Raw genomic sequence first — 27,096 nt, 5'->3', positions numbered from 1 at the left:
AGAGCTCATCTCACAGCTAACATAGCTTAAAGCAGCAGTAGTATGTGACCTTAAAATTATGCGCTGACTCATTTTGATGGCTCACTGACATTCATTATACACATTCCCAGGCACAAAACTGCCCTAGTGTCACAAGAGACTGAGAAACAGCACTACACAATTTTGTGTTACCTATAGAAAATTAAAACCTTTATTCACTTTGGTAAAATATTTAACAAAAGTTAAATAAAATTTAAGGACAAAAATAGCAGATCTAGCCACAGTGGACGCATACTGCTTAAGATTAGGTGAAAAAAACAACAAAAAGAATTTAGCATCTTTACTATTGAACTTCTAAGTAAAAACTGATTGACTCATGTTATTTTGCATTTACTTTGCATGGCTATATTTCTGAACCTGCCAGTTCGTGTTTATAGTCATGAAAAGACTAAAGTAATCCAACAAAACTGTAGTCTCTTTTTTAAATTCTTAAGAAAAGTTGGTAAACTTGACAGCTAAACTGCAGCAGGTTATAAATCAAAGGAAGATGAACTTGTAATTCATTTCTTGAATAGGACTACCAAAAGAAATATAAAAGTCAAACTCTAATCTTCCATTTTTCATGCACAACATTATATCTTGGCAAATGCATCTTTACAACACGTTAATGTTCTTCTGACATTTACTTTGTGTATTTACCATAAGCTTCATTTACCATAAGCTGTGGGACAGCAAGTGAAGATGAAGCCTCATTTAGTCTGTTTCATTCACTTTCAGTGTTCTGTTTATGATAAAATCTGGCTTAAAGCAGGTTCTCTACTACAATTTTGACATGTTTTCAATATCTACAACCTCAAAGCCTCTGGGACATTGCAGGTGCTTATATTGTCTTTTGAGTCAGCTGCCGCTCAGAGTTTTACTCATGGGTCAACTGTTTTAAACGTCAATCCTTTATATGGAGATAATGCATGTGTTTGTCAAGTTGAGGACAAGTTAATTGAATCCCATGTTTGTCTCACTTCTGGTGAAACATTTTGGAGCAAATTTTGCCCCAAACTTGTTATTATTTCTTTTTCTCTGCTTTGGAAAAATTTATGGTTTGTGTGTGTTGTATTGTTGGCACCACCTTCACAGTTAGAGTTCTTTCAGGTGTGCTTACCACTCCACACAACCTGCATTATCACAAAGTATTGGGCACATGGTTGACCATGAAGGAACCTGGCAGATCTTTGCAGACTGATCTAGATAATAGAAAAATAAAGGCAGTGAGCCTTGTCTGGTAAAAATTGCATCACACTGGCATCATGGTCATGTGGACAACAGTGGAGCATAAATTGTGCATTAGTTGCAGGGTTACATGAAACTAGAACTTATAAAGTGTGATTGTGCTGCACAAGTTTAGGTTTCTAACTAATGCCACATGTAAATTCTCCAAATGTAAACTAGAAAACTTAGCTGTATTGCTGAAAAGCTAGAATTTCTTTTTTTTGTGACCTTTTTTGTGTTTATTTAGCTTCACTATTATATTGTATAAAGAAATATAGTCTTAATCCTGTTAGGTCATATAACCATATAACTACCCAACTTTGATTTTTAATGCTGTCTAAGTTGGCCTATTTTTCATGTCAACAAATATGCCAGTATGGCTTTTCATGTACAGAGCTCAGTAGCAAATTTGTTTAGGTGTTTATTAGTGTGATTTTGTATCACAAAATTGGAGTTAAGGAGCAGAAATCTGTGGAACAGCTTTAAATGATTCACTACTGATAACTTGAAATTCATGTCTCCATTAGTCAGTAGTAACCTTTGGATCTATTAAATTTTAGGTGCATAAACAAATAGTTGAGGTCAACTGACATGAATAGGATCCTTCAATCTAAATTTTGGCTTTTTCATAACTGGTGGGAGTCATTTTTTCCCAGTTTAGAATGACTTTCCAACATACAACTTCAGTGATTTTACAAACAACAGGCCTGGTATAGCTACAATAACATTTTGGGTTGGCCAATCATCCAGTCCAATAAACGACACCAAACAAGAATCAAAAACACAATGATTTGGGATGTTTTCCATGGGCACAACCCACATATTCATCTCTACTGATCAAGCAACATTACATTATACATTTTTCTTAGAAATGTAGCACCATTTTACAGAAAATAATCAGGTTTTCCTATGGTAAATGATTTATTGCCAATAAGTATTGTTACAACAAAGGAATATTCAACCAAACACAAATTCACGTATGTATGCCTTTGACCCTAATTGGATTGGAGAAAATCTGAAATTAATTCTAACTTGTGCACCTAATTCTTGTTTTTAAAAAATGATTTACATTGTATCTTGAATAATCATTACTACGCTGCAAAAAAAAACAAAACAAAAAAAACTTTAAACAGCTCCCTAAAGCCCGAAAGTAATATGACATTAATGCCAATGATGGGTGTATGTAAACAACTAACCACAACTGTAATATTATTTCTTAGCAGTGTAGACCTACTTTATTACTGGTCTAATCCAGGATTAGTCAGATTTATAGTTAGGGACCAAGAAAGAGTTACACGTGCTCATTCGGATGTAATGTAAACTATACTTAAGTGCTACATTGCTTGATAGTGTCAAAACCTGACAAACCTGCTCCCATAACCTCAACATTCTGACTATAATGTTGGCTTCTTTACAACCTGTCTGGCTGTTATCTTTTCAGCACTACTTTGTTGTTGCAATACTGATCACCACAGGGGAACTAAAAATGATGGAAGTGGCTGCTGCGTTACCCTAACTAAGCCGTAAATAACCGGCACTTTAAAATTTCTGACAAACACCAGTTGAGCTTTGGTGTGGTGCCTCTGGAACAGTTTTCCTCAAGAATTCTATTGGACACAATAAAGAATGACAGAGAGTGTCTCTACAGCGGCACCCTTGCCCAGACCAATCATCGTGGAGCTGTAATAGTCTCCCTCTGTAATCTCTAGGCTAGCCATTCTTATATGGCAGAGATTGATTCTGCTTACAAAGGAATCGCTGTGGCTATATAGTGAGTTTGGCCTCTAGCTTTCAGAGTTACAGTGTGTGGTCAGTTGAGTCCGGTAAAACCCATTATTCTTCTGTTCAGAGGCTACAGAGGAGAGAGGTGTATCCCCTCAAGCACTGAGCCCAGCAACATCTTTACCCATCTTTGTGCAATTTTGCACAATCTGGGTGAAGGAGTCATTCTTTTTTTTTGTCTGCTGACTAATTAGCTCTTTTTTGGTCCCTGTTATGACTATCAGCTACCATAATAGTGGCTTTTCAGATAAGCTAGGTTTGCCTTTCACTTCAGCATGGCTCCTCAGAATCCAAAATGTTGTTAGGAGGCAGAATCTGTATTTATTAAAGCAGCCTAGTGAGATCAGAAGGATGTTACCTCTGTCTGCATTTCAAGTCAGTCACCTCCTCCCGTGGCCTCTTGTGGTCCTGCCGTGACTTGGCTCTGTTTGATTCCGCTGCGGTCAACAGAGAGCTGCTCATTAATCTTAGCTGCGCTCTGTCCCACTTCTCTCCATAATCTTCCTTTTCCTAATTTCCCTTATCGGTCACACTGACTTTCTTTTGTTTGTGTTTGGAAGGCTTACTCTAGGCTGTTAGCCAAAGGGTGCCGACAGAGTGCAGAGCGGACTGCGGCAGCCTCCCTCCATCCGTCATGAAGCCAGGGGTGGTTTATCATGCCAGGTTTTGTTTTTTTTTCTTCCAGCAACTGCTCATTCATTTGCACGCGATAGATTGTGCTGAGAGTATTGATGGGGAAGCTAATGCTTTTAAGTGCAAGATTACACCACATTTAATAATGATGTTACTTATTGCTGCTGGCTCTGCAAACTGTCATTTATCATGCACACATCCCCTGTGTTTGTTCAATCCTCGCACAGCATTTCCTTCCTCCTTGCTAATTTTATCCCATTTCAGTCTAATCTCTTTATTGCAACTAAATCGTAGTGTTGCTGAGTAAACGTCAACAAGGCAGGTCCATCTATTTCATCAGCACTCCAATGTCTTTGAAACCATCAGCTGCTGTCAGGAAGTGTCCCAAGGCAATCAGTGATGTCCTATTAAACTCCCAGTGCTCAAAATACAACATCAAAAACATGCTTCTGATTTTGTGAAGGGACTTTGGGAGAGCTTGTGTCCCTTATTTTCAAAACTATCCTTGTCAGGAAAAACCCATGAGAGTAAACTGTAAAAAGCACACATATAGGCTGTGCTGAGCAGTTCACCTTTTTAAGCTGCCATCAAATTTCATTGCAATCTCTTTCGACTCATCAGATCTTGAAAACTTCAAAACCCAATCAGTGAGGAGTGCTGTCAACGTCCGTGAGGGTCAAGGAGTGGTTCTGCTATGTGGAGCACCCCCGCATTCTGGAGGTAAGCTTTCCTAAATCAAACCTTTGTTCTCATCTTGTTTCATAACTGAATGATGCTAAATAGAAATTACTCGTTCTTCACTTTGCAATATTTGATAGCAAATTACTCCCTGACACATCTGTTTCAAATGCATCTACAGTGCGCTAATTAATAATTTATTTATGTTTCAACAAAAAACTTGTAAACCTTTTACGACTTGGCGTGTTACAGATTAAACCTAAAGAAATTCTCTCATTTGCTTAATTTGAGTGTTAGACAGGAAAATCGATACACTCTCTTTATGTCAGCTGTGGATATGAAGATGCAAAAAGCAGGTGCTTGGCTTACCTTTGCACAGAGGATGGGAACAAAAAACAGGTAGCAAGGCACTATCGAAAGGTGACAAATCCTCAGCAAAACAGCACCGCTAGCTAATTAACACAGTGCATTGATTTGTTTATTCAGTGGAAAACTTTGTGGTTATAAAGGGGGGTATGTTCTGGAAGTACAAAACACTTTGCATGCAACAAAAACCTGCCCCCTTTTAAACTCAAGGTTTACAAACGTCTTAATTAACAAGCTTCAGTGAGACAAAAGTTGTAGTTTATTGTTCGCACAGTGGCTGTTACTGCACTGTTTCCACTCTGTATGCTAACGAGCACAGAACTGTTGGCTGTATCCTTATATTTCTGCACCAAATATTCAAAAAAGGATGCTTTAATTGTTCAAGTGAGGAGCTGAGACTGTGTTCTATAAATGAGAGGCTACAAATAGAAGATTAAGTTGCAGGCTGCACAGCCCTACCACTCTGCATATCTACAGAATGCGGAGGACATGCACAATGGCTGCTGCCTAGCTTGTCACCCTCTTGATACAATAGCTTGCACATTGGAACAAGCAATTTCTTTCACAAGAGAACAGTTTGTCGCAGTGCATTGTACAGCTGGTCTTTGGGATAATGGGTCAGAGGAGTCTGTGTGAAATACAGTTTGACAGCTTCCCTCTCTGACACAGGCTTATACGCAGTAGGGTGCTGTAACTGTAGTTCTTTTGTGTTTCACCACATTCTCAAAAGTGACTGAAAGTGAAGCAGTGTGAACCTTCTACACCTTTCTTCCTTCTTCACCTTGTTGCTGCCTTCCCTACTCAGTCTTCTTTCTCTGCTTTTTTTCCCCTTTCCTCTCTTGAATTTCCAAGCTCCGATGTGCCTTATAACCTTCCATTCCACTGAACTATATCAGACACCTAAAGTATGAAACATTTTTTTTATTACACCCAATTGGCTTAGAATTCAGCGTAAGCTTACTTCACTGCAACCACATGTAATATCAAACCACCCAGATGTGAAAAATGAAATGCAACGCAGTCACAAGTAATTGTTATTGTATTGCTTCTGTGTGCCAACATATTTTTTGTTGTTTATTTAAAAGTTCCTTTTGAGGCGCATTTTTTCTTTTGCATAAAAGAGCTTGTGTTGTATTTAACTCAGCACTTGACAAAGAATTGCTCTGCAAAGTGCTATCACTGCTCATTACAGCCACATAGTTCAGAGTAGGGTTATGCTGACTCTGAGCTACATGGCTCCTGCTGCCTAATCAAAAGGAGCTTTGTATCTGCATCGCTGCACTCAGCCTGGACGATTCATCCCATCTGAAGCCAAGTAGCTCGCCCACTCGGGTGGTGCTAGACATGATTGACAGTCATTGCACACACCTTTTGACTCAGACCCTCCCTCCCCATTTCACCACCTCCAAAACCTTTTTTCTTCTACAAGTATTTGCAACGCGCGCTTCTTGAAAACGACATTGTAATTCAGCATGACAGGCCTTTCTTTTCTTATAGACCCATCGTTTGTGAGAAGAAATGACAACGTGATTTTGTGTCTGTATGTCGATCCATTGATCCCTCAATCCATTCGTTCGTTCATGACGCCCTCAAACTAAGTCGCTCAGGGACCCGGGAATGAAGGCCATGTGTCAGGGGAGTGCCAGTGAAGCACTGTAATCCAGTTTGTTTCGCTCCCTTTCCCCTGGTCTCCTATTTTTTCTGCACTGATAGCTCTTACATTCTCCGTATCTCCTCCTAAGGAAACCTGGATGAGGGGATGAAAAACAGCTAACATGGAATGGAGTTCTTTTGATTCAGCCACACCATTTATGTACTCAAGACCCATTTAATATGGACGAGCGCCGCATTAACTCAACTGTTTTCCTTTCTGTTCTAGAGTTGACATTTGCATGGATTTTCAATGAATATCCATTCTCCGTCCAACAAGACAGTCGAAGGTTTATCTCTCAGGAGACTGGAAGTCTGTACATTGCCAAAGTGGAGCCCTCGGACGTGGGAAACTACACCTGTGTGGTTAACAACACTGTCACAAAGGAGAAAGTTCTCAGCTCTCCAACACCACTGGTCCTCAGGAGTGATGGTAAAAACATAAAAAAAAAAACCTTTTTAGTTTGACTTGTATTTTACATTTATGTTTGAGTGTCATATAGATTCAATTTTATTCTATTGCCAATCCTTATCTGTCATCTGTATTGCATTGTATACATTGACATTTAATTAACAAGAAATTAGAGCAGCATGCTGTCCAACTTAACATATTTTATCTTAAATTGAACAAAATCTTTTAGAATAAATTAGATGTTAAATGTGCCTTCTCATATTCAAGTCTAATAATTGTATTTACATGTACAAATACATACAATATACAAGATGCCCTGTTACAGAATATTAAGTACAAATAAATTAAGAAAAACTGTTTTTATTCAGGTAAAAAAAACAAAAACATTAGCTTATATCAAGTAAACTTGCTGCTTGTACTTGTCAGCAAAAACAGCAGTTGCGGACTGAGTGGGTACAACTTGCAGAAGCCTTTGTTCATGTTGAGTTTTATGTAAAATTGGGACTCTTTTGAATATGATGTTGTTTTCTTCTAAAATAAGATCTCAATGTGTTAAAAAATATATTTATTTTTCAGTAATTTTTTACTGTTTAAGCACATTTCTTGTACCACACATCAACAAGGGCATACAAACTGCTTCATGTTCTTAAGTGCAACCATTGGACAGAAGTACATTGCTGAGCAGGGACTTTTACTTAAATAAAAATACCAGTTCAGCAATGTAAAAATACCTTATTATGAGCAATATTCAAAAAAATATAATGTTTTGGTCCCTGTTGATATATTCTGCATGACAAAGGTAAATTATTAATACTAATGAGACAGGGTGTAAGCAGCATGTTTTAGTTGTTGCTGCAAAGAAAAAAAGCTGATTGAAACTAATTTACACTCACTCATAAATCCTGTTTTTTTTTTTTTTGACAAATTTATCAAAGAGGAAGGAAATTAAACTGAGCTGTGATGGACTCAAATGGATATTTAACTTAACTCACAAGTTTAAAAAAAATTCCTTTGGTTGGTGTTTTATATTCCTCTCCCTGCTGCATGTTTAGTCATGATATATGGCAGTTTGTAGGCACTGCGTACTTTGACGACCTAGAAAATGAGAAATCAATGCCTAATTTTTAATGGATTTCCCGCACTTACAACAGCTCAACCAAACTATTAGTCTAAATGGGGCCCCTCTCACTATTAAATTTATTAAGTTATTACCATCTGATTATTGCAGAATAATACTAACTATGCATTGATGCTGCAATAATACAATGCTCATGTTTTTCAGGGTTTGTGATGGCTTTTAATCTGAAAGCATGAGCTGTACACCATAGCAGGTTTTGTTCTCAGGCACTGGGGATGTAATTGTAATGGTAAAGGGCATGCTGTAATATTTGCAAAGAAGTCTGTGACCCATCCCAGTGATGTGAATATAAATAAAGTCATAAATGAAGTTACATTCATAAATCTCTAGGAGTGATAAATCTTCACTAGTCTAATCTATTCCTTGATGTGTTCTCTGAATCTTTTATAACCCACCTCTTCTTTCTCCCCTTCTTTATAAGCCCTTCAGTGGTCACTTTGGCTCCATGCTCATTAGGACTTTTGTGTTAGCTGTCCAAGTGTATTACAGCCTCTGATCTAACCTGAGTGTAATGTCTGCTGTTTATCACTGATGTGCAAAGCTTGTTGTCTATTGTCACCCTTTTCTAGGAGTTATGGGTGAATATGAGCCAAAGATAGAAGTTCATTTTCCTGATGCAGTTCCAGCTGCAAAAGAATCAGTGGTTAAGCTGGAATGTTTCGCTTTGGGAAAGTAAGTAACCCTCATTGTCTGTCACTTAAATTATAGGTTAATTTATGCATAGATTACAGCTATTTAAGAAGGTTTAATTGTAAGTAGGCCTAGCATAAATCATTTTCAGATTTATCAATGCACCTGAAGTTTAAGCAATCCCAGTTTGATTTGTAGGAAACATTAACTCATAAGGCTTTGGTCCAAACTAGCTTACTACTGCATTTAATCACACTTTTATCACAGTGACTGACAACTGAAATCCCTTTGTTCCTTCTTTTTTGTAGCCCTGTTCCAGAAATAAGCTGGAGGAGAACCAGCGGCGTCCCGTTTCCCAGCAAAGTCAAAATGAAGAATTCAAATGCCGTCCTTGAAATTCCTAATTTTCAACAGGAAGATGCAGGGACATATGAGTGCATAGCAGAGAATCGGCGGGGCAAAAATGCTGCACGGGGTCGTATTTCTTTCCATGGTAAGTGAGCCATTTCTAATTCAATGACAGTGAAAGCAGAAAGACACACATTGCCACAGATATCCATACTTGTACAGGAAACATGCAGGTGACCAGCAGTTTAAATTTATTTTTGTTCATCTTTGTGTCAGGTATAATGTTTGAAGGGACATTTTGAGTTTGGGATCTTGACAGTAAAATTAGACTGCAAAACATTAGATTGAGCTGCAATAAATACAAACAACTTATTACTTGAAGGTGGGTTGTAGTGAATAATATTTGGACTGAATTGGACAATATTAACTTGAATTTGATTATACCTCATCCAGTTAATTTGTAAAGTGCCCTGATATTACATTTGTTCTGAATTGGTGCAGTATAATTAAACTGAATTGAAACAACATTGAATTTTGTCAATAATATTAGTTTCAATGGATTTAAGATCATTTCTGGTTAATTTTAAGACAATCTGGATATTTCTCATTTTTTTCTGATAACCTATGTGTTTAGTTATGTATGATACTGTAGTTTCCAAATGAAGAAATGTATAAAATATATTTAATATGTTAAATTTGTTCCAAGCTAAACCTCAGTGGCTCCAGACGATGGCAGACACTGCTCTGTCCATAGAGGAAAACCTTTTCTGGGAGTGTAAGGCCAATGGAAAACCTAAACCATCCTACAGCTGGCTGAAGAATGGGGAGCAAGTGATTCCAGAGGTATAAGGGTTAATCAGATTTTCTTGTTGATATGCTAAAATTCCCAGTCAGTACTTTTTCTCAGTCAGCCTGCCTCACCCATTTGCATTAAGCTCAGGTGTCTCCACTCTACTCATCAGCCCTAGTCCATTTAATCCCTCTGTTTTCACTCATCTATGCCATTGTGCTCTCATGCCCTGCCTGGTGCGTTTGTAATCTCATTGTATTTCATGGCATGCCAGCGCTTTGTTTTGTTTAATAATAAATCTTTTAAAGTTCACACAAGTTCCTCATGTTTGGTCTGCATGTTTGGATCCAACTCTCCTCAAGTCTGACTGGTTGTGCAGGAATTTTGATCCATCCACTCTTTTTTACAATGTTGCTTCAATTTGTTGAGGTTTATAGACATTTGGTTCTACACTGCTCTCTTTAGGTCCTACCAAAGCTTTTCAATCAGGTTTTGGTCTGGACAGTGACTGGTTCATTGCAGCACCTTGATCCATTTCTTATTGTGCTGTTTGGTTGTAGATTAGTTGATGTGTTTAGGATTGTTGTTCTGTTGCACCATGACCCAGTTTGGTCCAAGCTTCAGCTGTCAGACAGATGGCCTCACATTTGACTCTAGAATCCTTTGAGTTCATGGCTGAGTCAAAGACTGCAAGGTGTCCAGGTCCTGTATCTGAAATACAAGTTCAAATCATCATCCCTCCACCATTGTGTTTGACATTTGTTATTAGGTCTTTGCTAATATGATGTTTGGTTTTTGCCAAACATGGTGCTATGCTTTATGGCAATATCTCTATTTTTGTCTCATCTTTCCAAAGGACATTGTTCCAAAAGTCCTTTGGTTCATTCAGATGCAACTTTGCAAACCTAAGTTGTGCTGCCATGTTATTTTTTAGAGAAAACAGGCTTCTCCTGGCAACCCTTTCGAACAAACTGCACTTGTTCAGCCGTTTTCTCATTGAACTGACGTAAACTTTTTTAAAGGGGCTTTCAGACTAAAAGAGTGAAAGGCAGTGCTGTGCACTGTAACCTGTTCATTTGTATTGCATGCTCTGCGCAAGAACAGTTTTCTACTGTGCTGAGCGAAGTGCAAGCAGCTATGCAGTGCAGTACAAAGCTCAGTGCAGAGCTTTAGTTTGTTTGTGTATTGTGACGTACACTCCTGCAGCCAATAAACACATCAAACTGCTCCCTGCTGAGCTGAATAAAATAAAATAAAATAACCGTATCAGCCAAAAGTAGATGGTCACTGTGGAAACACAGCTCTTTCACCAGCCTGAATTCTCCACACCAATGTACTTTCTGGATCTCACGTGTACTCTACTGCATCTCTTTTTTCTTTTCTCAAGAACGGACAATGCAAGAACTATTTTTAAAGCCATACAGATACAAAAGTCTAGCAGACAGCACCACACACAAGCTTTGTGCTAGTATATTTCTGCTAGACATAAATATTTTCTGTCTAGTTTTTGGTCTGAAAGCCCCTTTACTTTTACCATGTTAACTGAGGCCTCTAGAGTCCGAGATGTTTTTTTTTTTCTCTGAGCATTGTAGGTCAGACCTTGGACTGAATTTGCTGGGATGTAAAGTCCTAGGATGATTGGCAATTGTGTTAAATGTTTTCTACTTGTGAATAATTGTTCCTCAACGTAGAATGATGGACTTCAAATTATTATAAAATGGCCTTATGACTATTCCAAGTTTGATGGGCAGCAGCAATCACCTATCTAAGGTCATTGTAGATGTCTTTCCACCTTGGAGTTTTGTTATCACACACATTTAAGCTCCAGAACAGCAAACTACCTAAATCCCTGTTTTGGCTTTTAATAAATAACGGCATGGTGGAAACTCTTGTTTTTCTACACTTCAGGTGAGATTTGAATAATGTTAGAACCTGGTAAACACCAGATCATTCTATTATGATCTGACATATAAAAACCTAGAACTGAAATTGTGTAGACTTTCTTTTTCTTGTGACTGTAAATGAAAGTGATGGCTATGATAACTTAAAAAAAAATAATCCGGTACATTACCCAACATGGCAATAAAAATAAAAATCAGTCATTCCTTTCCACTAACATTCTGCTCAGTACAATGAAGTGATGATTCGACCCAATCTGCAGGCTTCCTTAGATCTGTGATTCCCAAACTTTTTAGCGTTTGACCCACAAAATAACATTGGCAGAGGCTTGTGACCCCAAAGTATACGAATTTAGCATAAAAAACTTGCTAATAACAGTATTAAATCCAGTCTGAGTAACAATACAAAAATGCTTAATAACTCGTGAATATTGTATTTATTCTTTGCAACAATAGTGGTGAAAACAATGCCATTACAAATTATTCTTTGCATGTAGTGTGATATCTGGAGATTTTTTTAATGGCCCCCACTTGGTCTTTCATGTCCCATAGACGGGTCCAGACCCCGACTTTGGGAACCAAATTTTCAGACAGAGATTTTTTACTAATTAGCATTTTATAATATACTGTATGTGAATGTATTGTATTATAATAGGTATTTGAATAGACTACAATTGGATTTAAATCTGGATCTGAATTGGATTTATGATTTGGACTTTTTTTTTTCCTTTTGTACTGTGTCCTGAGTTGACTTTAGTTGTAAATTGGAGCTATAAAAATAAATTGAATTATTAATAGCATGTATTCACTTTGATCGTTTATATTTGCAAAGTTATCACCTCATTTTTAGATGATTAAAGAATAAAAAAAGGTTAATGCAAAATTTAAAAATTGCTAAAAGTTTGCCTTATTGGGATAACAATGCAACTGAATTCGACTAATCTCAGCTAAATATTGCCATAGTAGTAGTAGTAGTAGTAGTAGTATAGTATCAGTATACATGATGGTATGTTTCTGTCAGGTTTATGACACATTTATATTGGGTATGTTGGCTACTCTATAGCTGGCGCATAATTAGGAAAGCATAATTTTGTTCCTTGCAATGCAGATGATTCCTTTATTTTAGTTTATTTGGTTAAAATCACTCATCATCATCTGAGCTGTCATCATAGTTTTTTACGGCTGAATGATGACAGAAAATAAATGGCATTTTATTAGATTGTCTGTGCTTTTGCCAGCATTGCTTAATTTCTGTGTCTAAGACAAAAGTTCACAGTTTTCAGCATTGCCTCCTCATCTATACTAAGCTGATTGTGCATGCAGTGACATAATACTCCTCTAGTTCTTTTTTTTCCCCCTCCTTTACTGTCCTCCCTTCATGGTGCACAAATAATTGCTGCTGTGCCTTTGGACATAATAGGCTGCCCTTGCAATGGATATGTAGAATTGTTTCTCTTTACTCTGCAGGAGCGTGTACAAATCGAAAATGGAGCCCTTTCTATAACTACGTTGAACCTGTCAGATTCCGGGATGTATCAGTGTGTGGCTGAAAACAAACATGGCAGTGTTTATTCCAGTGCCCAGCTAATGGTGTTAGGTAAGATTGCCTCCCTCCTTCTGCTTTTATTCAGCTTATCTGTGTGAGCGTTTGATCATCTGCTAAGATAAGACGCCTGCTCTAATGTTCCTCAGAAATCAGCCTGAACACTCATTTGATGTCAGCGTGGGCTCTGCCAGCAAGAATATGAATCTGATAGAGTGTCTCATTTTACTTTCAGTCATTTTATCTATTGATTTGGATACTACAAACACGTTGCCTTGTGGCATTGTTCATGCTTTCTCGTGTACACCCGGTATTGATTTATTTGCAAAGCTTTGATGACTGGCTCCATGAGAAATTCAATTCTCTCTTGGTACATGTGATGACACTTGAGGGGTCTAATGATGGCTAGCTTAAATGTGATGATGAATGTGGACACTGGCTGCTGACTGGAGATATGATGAGGCTGGGTGTTGTGTGTGTGTGTGTGTGCCTGAAACTGAAGGACAGGGTGACCAATGTGTTACAGCCTTCAGCGCAATATGCATTTGTGGTGAGATTTCAAGCTTTTCAAAGCTGAAGGAAGTCCCGTCTAAAAACAACATTGTTCCTATGAAAAATCTTGTGTGTTCTACAATGTTTTATTTATGTTTTTTAATCTCACACCCTATCTCTTTTCCTGTACACAAAGCTTCAGCACCCAGTTTTTCCAGAAGTCCATTAAAGACCTTGGTAAAAGCTCGCTCAGGCAGCGAAGTCACTCTTGAATGCAAGCCTCAGGCCTCGCCCCCAGCAATTAGCCTGTGGAAGAAAGGGAATGAGATCCTGCAAAGAACTGAAAGGTAGGATAAGAATCTAAGTGCACATTCCCACACGGTTTTACTCACATTTACTGCAACCAGATCAATTTCAGTAGTGTATTTGGCATTTGTGCATATGCATAAAAAGAAAGACTAATGAGGAGAAAGAGAGTAGGGCACTCACCAGGAAAATTGCTCAAACTGTATTTAATGTGGTGCATGCGCCTTCACATGGAAATTATTTGGTGTGAGATGCCAGGTGGTTGGATCAACACTGCATGTGTTAAATGTTTAAGAAAAAAAAAAGATTGGCAAATTGAATCACTGATGAAAGTAATGTCGATCCACTTTTAGTCAGTGGAAAGTAATTTAAAAAGTAAAACTGAAGCTTTTGCACCTGTAATTATCTGCTTTATGAGGTTTAAAAAGGGACACAAGAGTGTGATTGATGAAATCTGGAAGGCTGCAGAATGAAAGCCTGGAGAGCCGAAACGTCTCACAGGACTGGAGCCTCTCCACACTGACACAATTCAGACAATGAGCAACATCAAGCAGCACTTTCAGCCCCAGAAAGTGGTGCTTAATTTATTTTGTTGCTTGTCTCGGTCTGATTTCCTACTGAGGATTGGTTCACATTAAAGGAAAGGACAAATTAAAGGTGGAGGAGTCCAAAAGCAAATCAGATACACATTAGATCAGTCTGTCAACAGACATTCAGATTGGCAGAAGAAGAAAACCTTACACAGTGACTAAACCTTGCAGCAAGTCGGCGCATGCTGACTGAATAAAAACAACCTCAGCACAGGCATCCCAGCACACAGAAAAAAATGCTGTTTGAATCACTCCCATGCTGCTCATTGTAAGGAGTTCTGAGAAAGAACAATGCGAGCAAAGCATCATGTCCAAACAGTGCTGAGGCTCCAGATGGGAAGCTGCATCTATAGCTGCAGATAATTGGTAGAATTCCCCAACTGACTGACATTTAACATAGTATGTGTGAAGCCCACATTCTTTTTGAAAGTGCAGAAAGAAAGCATTCATATATGCAGCATTGTTACAAATTGATGCAGTACGAAAGTATTTCATTAGCAGTAAAACACACCTGTAGACGCAGGTGTTTTAATCTATAACTTCTTTGAGTGTGACAAGCTTTTAGCTAACTAGGATAGCCTCATTAATGTTAAATAAATCTTGCAAGCAGAAGTGCTGGTGGTGCTGTTATTTATTTCTCCAGCTGCTGAATCTGTTTCAGCACAGCTGATGTTCTTGTAACAAAATTTTATACATTTTAATAATAGACAACAATGCCAAAAGTTGGTAAAACTTTTTGAAATGCATGCAGGTAATTAGTTTAACTATATAATAAAATAATTTTTTATCTTTACCGCTTGAATTGTTGATGTATTTTTATTTATTTATTTTTAGTATATATAAATAATTTTATTTTTCATGTAATTCTGTGTTCAGTTACATTCAGCCTGCATGATTTTGATTTCTTACTGACCTCAGCAACATAAAGACTTAAAAGCACATTTATTTATCCATTGAGGTATTCAAAGATGCTCTTTGTGAGGTATACTGTTATTCTGTAATGGGTCCCAGAGTTTAACCGCTAACCCATCTATAAAGGTTTGATTTCTTGAGATTTATTACAGAGCTCTGTAGTGAAATCAGGGTCAAAGTAAGTTTTCTCATTTTGAAGAGTTTGAACAATCTAGGCTACAAACACAAAAAACAAAAAAAGATAATTTCAAGACAAACTAAAATTGTAAATGCACTAAAAACAGCCTAAATTGGTGCTACACATGTAATGCCAAGCTAAGTAACTAAACTCAGTAAACTCAGTACACCATATTCAGTACAATTAAAGCTGTTTGTGCTTTTACAGGATTACTGTGTTATCAAATGGAACTTTAAAGATTACTAATGTAACCAAACGAGATGCAGCCAGCTACACTTGCATTGCTAAGAATCAGTTTGGAACAGCAAGCACAACTGGGAGGCTCCTCATCACTGGTAAGCACTGCTCTTTTATATCAAGTGCAAAAAATGTTAAATCAGCAGTAATTAATTTACCTTTATGTCCTGCCCCTACATTTTTATTTTGATGCTATACCTAACATGCTAACCATTTAAACATGGCTAGTCATCAGTTTTCAGCAATAGTGGAAATCTGTCTCTAAAGATTTATGGTAATTATTGACACACAAGATTTAGTAATTCAAACAGAAAAGATTTTTAAAAATATATTATTTGGTTGATTAAGATGATGGCATACAGAATCACAATAACTGCATGAGCATAAAGAAAACTGTTCTTATTTTGACATTTTTGGCAGCTTGAATGTCCTCACTCAAAATTAATGCTTGTTTGGTTTAAACTGGAATGGAATTAAAAGACAAGTGAGAAATGACATTTACTGTCAAGCAACTAAATACTGTCCACAACATCCTTCCAATCCCAGCAAGCAGAAAATAAAACGGTGGCCTGGGAAAGGGTTAATGTGTAAACATTGGGGGAGGAGGAATGCTTGCAGTGGTTTTGAACAGGCTGTAAATTATTCGTTGTTAGGCAGTGTTTTTAGTCTTCGCCCTCGAGACACAGTGTTCAGCATGTTTTAGGCATTTGCCTGCAATCACAAGACCCCATTCTAATGAATGGATCACCTCATTAACTCGTCATCAAGTTCTGCAGAAGCCTATTAATGACCCTTTTATATCAACCAGGTGTGTTGAAGCAGTGAAAGAGATAAAACATGCTGGGCTGCAGGTCCCAGGGACCAAAAATAAAACGCATTGTTCATAGTTACCCAAAATATGAATCCCCCCTCCTCCTCAATTCAGTTCTGTAGTAAAGAAAAAAAAAAAAAAACGTGAATATTATATTTCTTTTCTGAAACAAGAATAGCTAAGCAATGTACAATGGAATTTTGGCAATGATACTCTTGTGAGTGAGGTTGGGTATATAAGAAGGAAGTGATGAAAAAGAAGATTTACCTATTTATGACACCACTGATATAAAAAAAGTTCACAAACTTTAGTTGTCACATTTGTCCCATATTGTCCTTATTTATTGTCTGATGCAGCTAATAAATAGTGAAGTTTGACACAATTTGAAGTAAATGTTGAAGGCAGACTAATATGTGTTTGTTCAGGAATTGAACAAGGCAGTGAATTAGTGAAATAACTCATAATTTACTTGTTGTTTTTAGTGAGGTCACAACTAAAAGCACTAATATAACTGAAGGTTCAAGTTCTGCCAAGAGATTCTCTGTATTTATGTAAATGACAAAGCAAGAAAAGGATACACAGCCATTGCCCAATGGTTGCTGCCCACAAACGTCTCAAATACAACAAACCTAAAGAAAAAAAAGAAAACAACTTAAGAAGGGCATCTCTGCATAGAAACACACACCTGAGTGTGTTTGAGCATTTGTTTCAAATGTTTGCTTACCATCCAATTTGATCTGATAACAATCCAATGAATCTGAAAATGCATTTTAATGTTTCACCTTTCAGTTTACTATATAACCACGTTACATTTTCATTAAAACACACTTAAATCTGTTTAAATTCCTATTTTTTTTAGTGTTTTTTGAAAGTCTGATAAATGTTGATATAAAAGGTTTAATTCAAACAGTGAGGCAACTCATCATTGCGATATATTGTATGCTACTATATGAGCTACTTGTCTTTGTAGTCTGTAAACACACAATATGGCTATGTGACAATCACTGGTGCATTAGGTACATGAAGTATATGCTTTTGTTTAGCCTGTAGTATGTGTCAAGTTATCCTGCCCCATTGTTAGGTAAGAATGACACAGTACTCTTACATGTGAAGGTTTGTATCACAGGGGGTTTGATGGACACACTACTTGGAAAATCAGCACAGAATTATACCTGTCCCTACAGGCACCACTACACCCATGTTGGCAAGCGTTAATCACCTAGTCATTGGGTTTCTTGGAGTATAGAGTGCAGGTGCGGTTGTTTTTGTAAAGTGGATTTTGTGATTGGAGCTGAGCTTGTGATTGGAGCTTACACTTTGGTTTGAATTTTTTTTTTTTAACAACTATTAAAAAAACTTTGGTTTCCTACAGTCAAAACAAGAAAAGAAATGCATTGATATGACAAATAAATACCCCAGATTTGATAAAGCACAAAGCTTTAACAGCTTAACACTTGGATGATACGTTCGGGTGACTGTGTTCTGTAAAGTTGCAGACATTAGGTCAAGGTGAGAAAAAGCTAATGTAGTTCTTCATATTACTTTCATTTTCAATAAATTCCATTTTACACACTACAGGCATTTTATGTCATTTGATATTAGAAATGTAAACACTTACAATATTTATAATGAATTGAGTTTTTCTGAAGCCTGAGGAAAGAAACTGCTTTTAAGTCCACTGATATAAAACCTGATACTTTGCCTCACATGTCAGATGCAGAAATAGAGAAGTGACAAGGCTGTAGATTTTGTCTTTAGATATCCTTCAGGTTCTGTGAAGACGTCTCAACACACTAGTATCATTATCCTGTTAAGATGGAATGATGTTCTGAGCAGTTTAATCATCTAGTTTATTGCATTTCTCTTGGGCCACGACAGGCAGCTAACTGCTCTGTCAACTAAAGAGTAAGAACAGAGATTATTGTTGATTCAAACAATCTTTGTAGCAATGTTTCAGTTTCACTGGTGAGATCCAATATAGAATATAAAGATCCTACAGTAGTGTTGGGCAAGTTTACCTTTTACAAGAAAAGGTTTAAAGTTCAACTAACACAGATTAAAAAATAATTAATTATGTTTAGAGTTCACTACTTAAAAATTCTAACCTAGATTCATGCATCCATAGTGAACTAGTTTTCATTCATTTATCATTTTTTCACGAGATAGATTTCAAGATAAAGCTGCTAAATGTCAATAGATGTAATGGGCTATTGGCATATTACCAATGCCATCACCAGTCTGTTTAGTCTGATCTAGTTCAGTCTGATCTCTGTCAGCCTGTTTGCCTCTGTTTCTTTCTTTCCTATTCTCTGTCTTCAAATTTGTTTTGTCAAATTTTCAATGAAGATGCTCTTATTCATAAACTTTTCTGTTTTTGGTGTCAGAAAGGAAGAAGGAAACAAACAAAAGAGTCAAAAAATTGACTAAAAAGAGGTCTATTAAAAGAACGTTTTTTTATTGCAGCCAAATTAAATCACTACAAGGTTGATAATCTACTTTTTTTTAAATTCAGACTTTATTTAAGCACCTGTCATCCCACAAAACTTCCACTGGACTTGCACTGTGGCTGGACTTCTGCAGTGTGCATGCTGGACCTGATGTACAGGCATACTACAGCATACTGTCTTAGCTTTTATGGCTCTGGCGTCTTCTTTTAAATTTTAAACTAAAGTTTAAATTTAGGACGTGAGGCAGATATTTTGCCACTAACAGGTCCCCACAAATATAGGAGTACACAGATGTGTGTAAAACAGCCTGATCGAGTATTATGCACACTGCAGACACAAAAAGGTTGTCCTTGAGGGGAAATATTAAGAGGCTGTTCTGCATAAAGCAGCTAAAGCTTGTCTTAAAAGTCTGTCAAAACAATTTGGTTAAGTTCAAAGTTATATAAATGCCCCTCTAAAAGTGTTCACATGAATACTTTTGTGCAGAACACTCTCCAACAAGTTGGGAAACTTAGAGTAGACAATGTTAGCAAACAATCATGTCAGATAATAATGAACACTTTCTTCCAGTTCAATGGTTTTGTATTTCAGAACATAATAAAAATGGTTCTTATCGTGTCTTAAAATTCGAAAAAAATACTGTGTTTGCAAAATTCAGAGCTAGTTTTACACTAGCTTCTATTCCGATTTTTAAACATACGCACAATGTGATATTGCATGATAATGAAATTTTTGTAGAGATATAATATTGTTTTTTTGCTGAACATAATGGGCTTCTTATCCATATTTTTTTGTTGTTGGAAAGTTTTTGAAAAGACACTATCCGTCAAGCTCTGTAGGGGCCAAGGATTGCCTAATGTAACACTAGTGAAGCTTGTATTGGCAAATAATTGGTTTCCTTGCAGTTCTTGCAAAGTAAAGGTGTGTGTCCATGGCCTGAGAGTACCTTGATATTTTTTTCCAAGTAATTATGTGTATAAATATACAACCAATGTTATTGTCAAGTAAAGCTCACGTAGCAGATTTTCACGTTATATAAAACAGTAGTTAAGTATCAACAAACATTACTCTTGATGTAGTTAAAGGTAATTATTCAAGTGCTTTGACATAACACATCTATGTAGCTCCCTGATTTAATCTTTTTGTGTGTATAATCATCAAACTTATTCTCATTAGCGTCTATTCTTCTCGTACACTGACAGCTGAATCAATTAATGTCACAGAATTTAATTATTGTGACCTTTTGTCAACGTACTCTGAGGCCTTCAATCCACCACTGTCACGACTGGGAATGTGCTCTGATCTCTGCTTTTCTGCTTCAGATATTCTTTTCCAAGCTGTGAAAGTGCAAATTCAAGATGTCATTAAATGTTGCTGTTGGACGTGTTTGGAATTAAAATACTTGTTTAGGCCCACATTCATGGCAAATGCAATAGCGATGGGTTGATTTAGCTGTGAGTTGTAGTGAGACTGCAGCTTCAGGGGTCAGAGTAGTGTTAGAGAGGTGTCGATGGCAGAAATTAACATGTGTGCCCTGTCATCTGTTGTCTGGCCAGAGCCCACCAGAATCACCATGAGGCCCACTAACATGGAGATTATTGTTGGCGAGAGTATCGTATTACCCTGCCAGATTGCCTACGATCCAGCTCTGGACGTGTCTTTCTCGTGGGCATTCAACGGACAGCTCATCAACTTCCAGCGAGACAGTGATCATTTTGAAAGAGTAGGCGGGGTAAGTCATCTCAAGGCTTTTAACTCAAATACTTTCTGGCTGTTCAAGGATTAATTGAGCCATGCTTTGTGGTGTTCAAGAGCATGCTCCACTGCCCAGCTAAGGGCCTCTTTGACACCATATTACCCAAGCATAGAGATTTATGCCTAGACTTGTCCATTTGAAATTCTCTTTAGTTAGAAGTGAACATAATACCAAAAAGATGGATATTTTATTGGGGCATTGGTTTGATTTAGTTTACAGTGGAAAAATTAATCTTCTGATTCCCTGCTGATTGTGTAAGCTTACCCACTTACAAACAAATAAACAGTCTTTACTTAATTAATCTTTGCTGTGATTTCTGTTAAATGGAGAGAAACAGAATATCAACTAAAAATATACAAAAAACACATTACATTAAAGGTAAGAATTTGATTTGCATGTCAATAAGAGGGGAAAATGCTTCCCAAACAAAACATGACTTTGTATAGCAATCCGGATTGTTTGTGTGCCCATGTGGCCCATATATTACAATCAACCAATCAATCAATCAATCCTTGACATCAACTTGACCCTCCATGTTTGTAGGAAGAGAAATTCTGAGTATGATCCAAAAACACATCTTTCCCACATTCAATCACAAATGTGGAAACATGCTTTGGGGTTGTTTTTCTGCTAAGTGAAGAGAATGACTTCACCACACTGAGAAGCCAATGAACAGGGCAAAATGCTATAAAATCTTTGACCAGAACTTTCTTTCCTCAGAAGGAACACTGAATATGGGTTGTGAATGAGAAGTTGAGCATGACAATAACCCAAAACATGTCTGCAAGACATTAAAGGAGAGCCTAAAAACATGCATATTGATGTCTTAAAGTGCAAAACCCAGTTTCCAGGTCTCAATCCCATAGAAAATCTGTAGAGAGAGCTGAAGCGTTGAAGTGCCAGGTGACATCCAAGAAACGTCAAATATTTAGAAAGTTACTGTAAAAAGGAGTGGGTCAAAATCTCAAATTTTCCCAATGATTTTATGAGCTATGCTGTCAGAGGCATTTGCCCCCAGCAGTGTATTCCAAAGCAAGTTGATCCTCGGTGACAGGCCAGGCAAAGAACGATTCACAACACTTATATAGACAGAAGATAATAAGGAGATCAATGTTCCTGGAGCCAGGCCTGGGTGAGGAGCTCATTGGTGAGCACCTGGTGACCAGGCCTCTACCTTTGGGGACCAACTGGGCTTATCCCAAATGAACAACATGAGTTTTGCCTTCCTGTGGACCCTTCACCTTGGATTGGGTGTGATGTGCTATGGGTGACAGCTGAAGGCAGAGGCCTTTGGTCTGACCTTAGCTTTCCAAAGCTGTCTCTTAGGACATGGAATGTCACCTATCGGGTGGGAAAGCAGCCTGAGCTTGTGCATGATGTTGAGAGGCACCGACTAGATACAGTTGGGTTCACTTCAATGATTCTGGAACCAATGTTCTTGAGAAGGGCTGGACCTTTTTCAACTCAGAGGTTTTCTATGGTGAGAGGCACTGGGCTGGTGTGGGCCTATTTATAACCCCCAGGCTTGGTGGCTGGGCATTGGGTTTTCTTTGATAGATGAAAGGGTAGCTTCCCTGCACCTTTGGGTGGAGGGATAGGCTCTAACTGTTGGTTGTGCCTCTGTGTTGAACAGCATTTTAGAGTACCCAGGCCTCTTGGAGTCCTTAGTGGGGGTGCTGGAAGGTGCTCCAGCTGAGGATTCTATCATTCTGATGGAGACTTCAGTGCACATGTAGGTAACTACAGTGTAACCTGGAGGATTGTGATTGGGGGAAATGACCTCTCTGATCTGAACCTAAGTGGTGTTTGTTATTAGACTTCTAGGTTATCGGACCAGGTTTGGACCTAAACGTTGCACCAGGACACCCTAGACTGCAGATCAGTTATAGACTTTGTTGTTGTGTCATCTAATCTGCAACCATATGTTTTAGACCCTCAGATGAAGATGCCTGGAAGACCATGTAGACCCAAATGTGTAGTAAAGTTTTAATTGTCTGACAGAGCTTAAACTGGATCCCAGTGGAAATGAGGGGCATTGAATAAGCCATGTACCATGCCTCCATTGTCAAGGCAGCTGCCCTGAGCTGTGGCTGTAAGGTTCTTGGTGTCTTACATGGGGCCATTTGGGAACCCAGTGGTGGACAACCTGGATGAGGGAGGTTGTCAAGCTGAAAAATTACTCATCTTAAGCCTTGTTAGCTGGTAGGACTCCAGAGGCAGTTGAGGGGTATCAGCGGGCCAAGCAAGCGGCAGCCCTGGCTGTTGCTGAGGCAAAGGCTCGGGTGCAGGAGGAGTTCAGTGAGGCCTTGGATAGAGACTCTTGATCAGCTCAAAAAAGATTCTGTCAAACAATCATGCAGCTGAGACGGAGGCAGTGTTTTACCAATGCTGTGTATAATGGGGTGGGGTGCCATTGACCACAAACAGTGATGTATGTGAGTGGTGGAAGGAAAACTTTGAGGATTTTCTCAGTCCCACCAGCACGTCTTCCATGAAGGAAGCTGAGTCTCGGGACTTTCTGGTGGGTCTGTCTATAATGGGCTGAGGTCAATAAGATAGTTAAAAAGCTCAGTGGCAGCAGGGCTCCATGGATTGGATAAGATTTGCCTGGATGAGGCTCTGGATATTGCTGGGCTGTTCTGGTTAACAAGCTGCTATAAAAATTAATTTGATTTGTTTTTAATTGAATTTGACATACCTTTGCAACATTCCATGGACATCAGGTCCAAACAAACAACTATTAGATATAAAAACAAGTTACTTAAAATAATTGAGGCGACAAAGTAAAAAATATAAGTAAAATTGCTTTGGTTTTGTTGATCACAAACTCTCCAATCTATTTATATGCCATCCAAATGTGTGTTAAAATGGATAAATTTTAGAAGTTACCTGCCTAACTTGTGTTGGTTTGCTCAGTTGTAAATTGCCCAAACAGACAGTTTACCAAAACAACATCTACTGGGTATTAAAATGCAACACTGGAGGACCATAATATGACAAACTAAACTCCAAACAAATGTCACCTTAGATATGCCTTTTCACTTTATACGTTCTGCTTGAGTGTGCAGCTTCCAATAAAAAACTTTCTCTGTGAGAGCTTGAGTGTGGACTTCCTTACAGTTGAACCAAAGCTGCACTTTACTACAATTTTTAGCCCCACAAATCACTGGTTTTTCTTTTTCATGGTTTCAAAGAGTCCAAGAAAAACATACCCAGATTGCTCTGACTTTATGGTCTACCCACATTTCCTTAATTGGGCGTGGCCAAAGGCTGCCTAGATTGTGACAGGTTTACCTGTGCCTCACCCCACGTTGGGTCAGTTTGACTGACTTCAATCACAGCCTGTATGATGAGAGCTCTTGCTGCTTTCTTCACATTCATGCGATCCAAGCCAAGTTTAGCGTCTTTCATGCAGTGCTGATTTTTGAGAACGAATCAAAATGTGGGACATTATCTTGGTTTGTGAGACGGAAGAACAGAAGTTCAGCGGGGGAGAAAGCCTGTGCAGTACCAGCACAGAGTCGTGCACCTGCTTACCCAGCTGTAGGATATCAGGTCTTTTCAAGTAAATAGGCTGAAATCCGAGTAAAGAATGTAAGTTTTATGAAATATTTTGTTTTTTTTTTCTGAAAATTTAGTAGATGTTCTGTCTCTCTTCATTAAAACAAAACCACCTTAAAATTACAGATTGATCTTTTTTTGTTTTCTTGTAACTGGGCCTACTTACAAAATCAGCAGGTGATCAAATAATTATTTCATCCATGGTAATTGTCTAAAATCCTCAGTAAATGACATTAGATGTCAGTTAAATAATCTGGATTTTTACCTTTTTAAATCAATTGAGTTTCTGCCTTACTTTGGAACAATATTGGTGAAAGTCTTTTAGAAAGAGTCCTTATTAATGAAGTCTTTATACTTTTCATCTCTTTAATTTCAAATTTTCATAGTCAAGGGAGAACTTTTTTTATCGTCTCCTTCTTCCATAATTGAATTTGCATACCTATATTTGAATCCTGAGCCCTGAAATAATTAAGTAATGAGCAGGTTTGCTTTCACCAAAGGCACATCTGACACTAGTAAATGTTCATTTGAAATCTTTATACCTTGAAATAATGACTCTTTGTTAAATGTTTGTTCCTTTTGATGAAGGGCAAAGTTAATTGTTCAGAGCTTGTCAGTATAAAATAATTACTCACACTCTTTTTGCTTTATGCAGTGCCATATCTTTTAACATTTGCAGTCTGATTAGTGCTAGTCATATGTTGAAGGTTGATATCCTTTTGGAAAATGCTCACAGTGTTGTGGACATGCCAAATTCATATCTTCATTAATACAAATGGCAATTAGTGGTGACATTGAACTGTGCAATGGCATTTAATGAGATATAGTTTTCATAGAATATGTTCCCCCTGTCCATCGAGATTACCAGAGCTCTGCTCAAAAGCTTCTGATGAATTAATTAACATAATTAAAGCAAGCCTGCCTCATCACTTCCTTCCTGCCAAGACAGGAGGCCTTGGAACTCACCGCAAGCTCTCAGGTCGTCCAGGTGGTGGCTGACATTGGAAAGCAAACCAGACGTGGTGCATAAAAACTGTCAAATATAAGAAAAGGAGATGAAAGAAGGGGGAAAGGAGGAAAGGAGGGGGTCGAGGCAGTCTTCTTTTTCCCGCCCCCCCATAGCCGCATCCAAAATCTATTTGGTTCTGCTTTCCTTTGTCAGGTGTGTTTTAGAGAAATAGGGATCCACAGGCCGTTTTTCCCTGTTGTGGCAGAATGGAGCTATGATGACTAGCCACTGGAGGAGATGAAATCTGCTGTGACTGCAGTGAGTCTTACCTGGCTTGCCCCTGGGTGACTGGTTTCCAATGCAGCATACTCCTTTTTACAGGCTGACATGCTTTGTGACAGGCCACTTCAAGAGCTGGCTTTCAGAGGGTACATACATATCAGCAGTCAAAATACGAACACAGTGAAACTGTCTGGATAAAATCAGTTAAAGTAAGAATACAAATAACATTTTCTTTTATTTTACATTAAAATACAGATGCCGTTGAAACAGATAAGGCTGCAGAGATATCTGTTCTTTTCTCATTCTGTTGAATCCCATCAGAAGACCCAAAGGGGTCTCATCCTGCCAAAGGTTCTTTTGAGATTGCGCATAAAATGTATTTAACCAATTCAGTGTATGTGATGCATATGACACTGGGCAAACTGCGTCTAAAAATAACTTTGTTGGACTTTGTGTCAGAATGACGCAAACATGACATGCCTACAAACTGTACAGTGTTCATTTTTAGGCATATCATTATGTGATTGATGCTTGGGTCGTGATTTTTGATGTACTTTGATATTACTGTGAGATTTTGTTATGCTTTAAGTTGTTTTTCATTACTGACACAAGGTTTGCTCTTCGTACTACATTGTAGTGCTGGCTTGAGAAATGTTATCTTTGTGCCCTGAAACTGATATATCTGATTTTTTTTTTCTTGCAGTGGGAACCAGCTGTCGAAAAACTGTAGAAATGTAATTTCCTTTGACTGTATCTGTGGTGACATCTTCTGTCAGTACAATGACCACTGGTTCTATTGAGTCTTATAGTGCACCATTTGCAATTGAATACAGTAGGGATGTGAAGATTAACTGATTTTTACCATTCACACACATGCAGAAGGTAACTGGATTGGTAGAGCAGCCATATAACCCATGCTTTTTTGGAGTCAAACCTAAATGTATTGGTTTATACATATTTGTAACGGTAATAACTGATCTATTTTAATGATTAGATAAAAAGTCTGCAAACAGATTTGTTTCTACAGGCAACCACTTAAAAAAATAGCAAAAAGCTGAAAACGTGTATTTATGTTGTTAATGAAGAATATCTATTCACTTCTTCTCATTGATAACCAGGGGTGGAAATTAGCACCCGCCACCCGCCAAATGCGGGTAAATATTTGAAGTGGCGGGTGAATTTGATCAACACACACGCCACTGTGGCGGGTTGACAATTTGAACAGAAAAGGTGTTATTTGTTATCTTGACATATAGGGGGCAGTAATGTGCTCGAGTTGCTGCTGTTACGTCGAGCCGCGTTCCCCCATCAGATACGGAGCTCACAGAGAGCGGGGTGTCAGCTTCACACAGCTCTCTCAGAGCTACGATTCCCCTGTGCCTCCGTTCATGTTCAACGCTCGTAACCGCCGCGCTGTGCTCGCGCTGCAAGGGAACTACGGAGACCGTGAAAGGTCAAACAA

At 38.1% G+C, this 27,096-nt stretch overlaps 1 protein-coding gene across 2 annotated transcripts in view; it reads left to right on the top strand.

The window, feature by feature from the left end:
- Positions 1 to 27,096, top strand: part of cntn3b (contactin 3b) — an 82,336-nt gene that overhangs the window by 37,726 nt on the left and 17,514 nt on the right. For both annotated transcript variants that reach the window (XM_017426956.3, XM_017426957.3), the window contains exons 5-13: positions 4,282 to 4,380; positions 6,584 to 6,787; positions 8,474 to 8,576; positions 8,843 to 9,027; positions 9,589 to 9,725; positions 13,038 to 13,167; positions 13,802 to 13,952; positions 15,799 to 15,926; positions 20,643 to 20,818. In XM_017426956.3, the coding sequence (XP_017282445.1) occupies positions 4,282 to 4,380; positions 6,584 to 6,787; positions 8,474 to 8,576; positions 8,843 to 9,027; positions 9,589 to 9,725; positions 13,038 to 13,167; positions 13,802 to 13,952; positions 15,799 to 15,926; positions 20,643 to 20,818 (1,313 nt within the window). The remainder of the gene's footprint in view (positions 1 to 4,281; positions 4,381 to 6,583; positions 6,788 to 8,473; positions 8,577 to 8,842; positions 9,028 to 9,588; positions 9,726 to 13,037; positions 13,168 to 13,801; positions 13,953 to 15,798; positions 15,927 to 20,642; positions 20,819 to 27,096) is intronic.

The sequence above is a fragment of the Kryptolebias marmoratus genome, linkage group LG4 (assembly GCF_001649575.2).
Source record: "Kryptolebias marmoratus isolate JLee-2015 linkage group LG4, ASM164957v2, whole genome shotgun sequence".
NCBI classification, from domain to species: domain Eukaryota; kingdom Metazoa; phylum Chordata; class Actinopteri; order Cyprinodontiformes; family Rivulidae; genus Kryptolebias; species Kryptolebias marmoratus.
The sequence above is the reverse complement of the archived record's forward strand: the minus strand, read 5'-3'. Positions and strand labels throughout refer to the sequence as shown.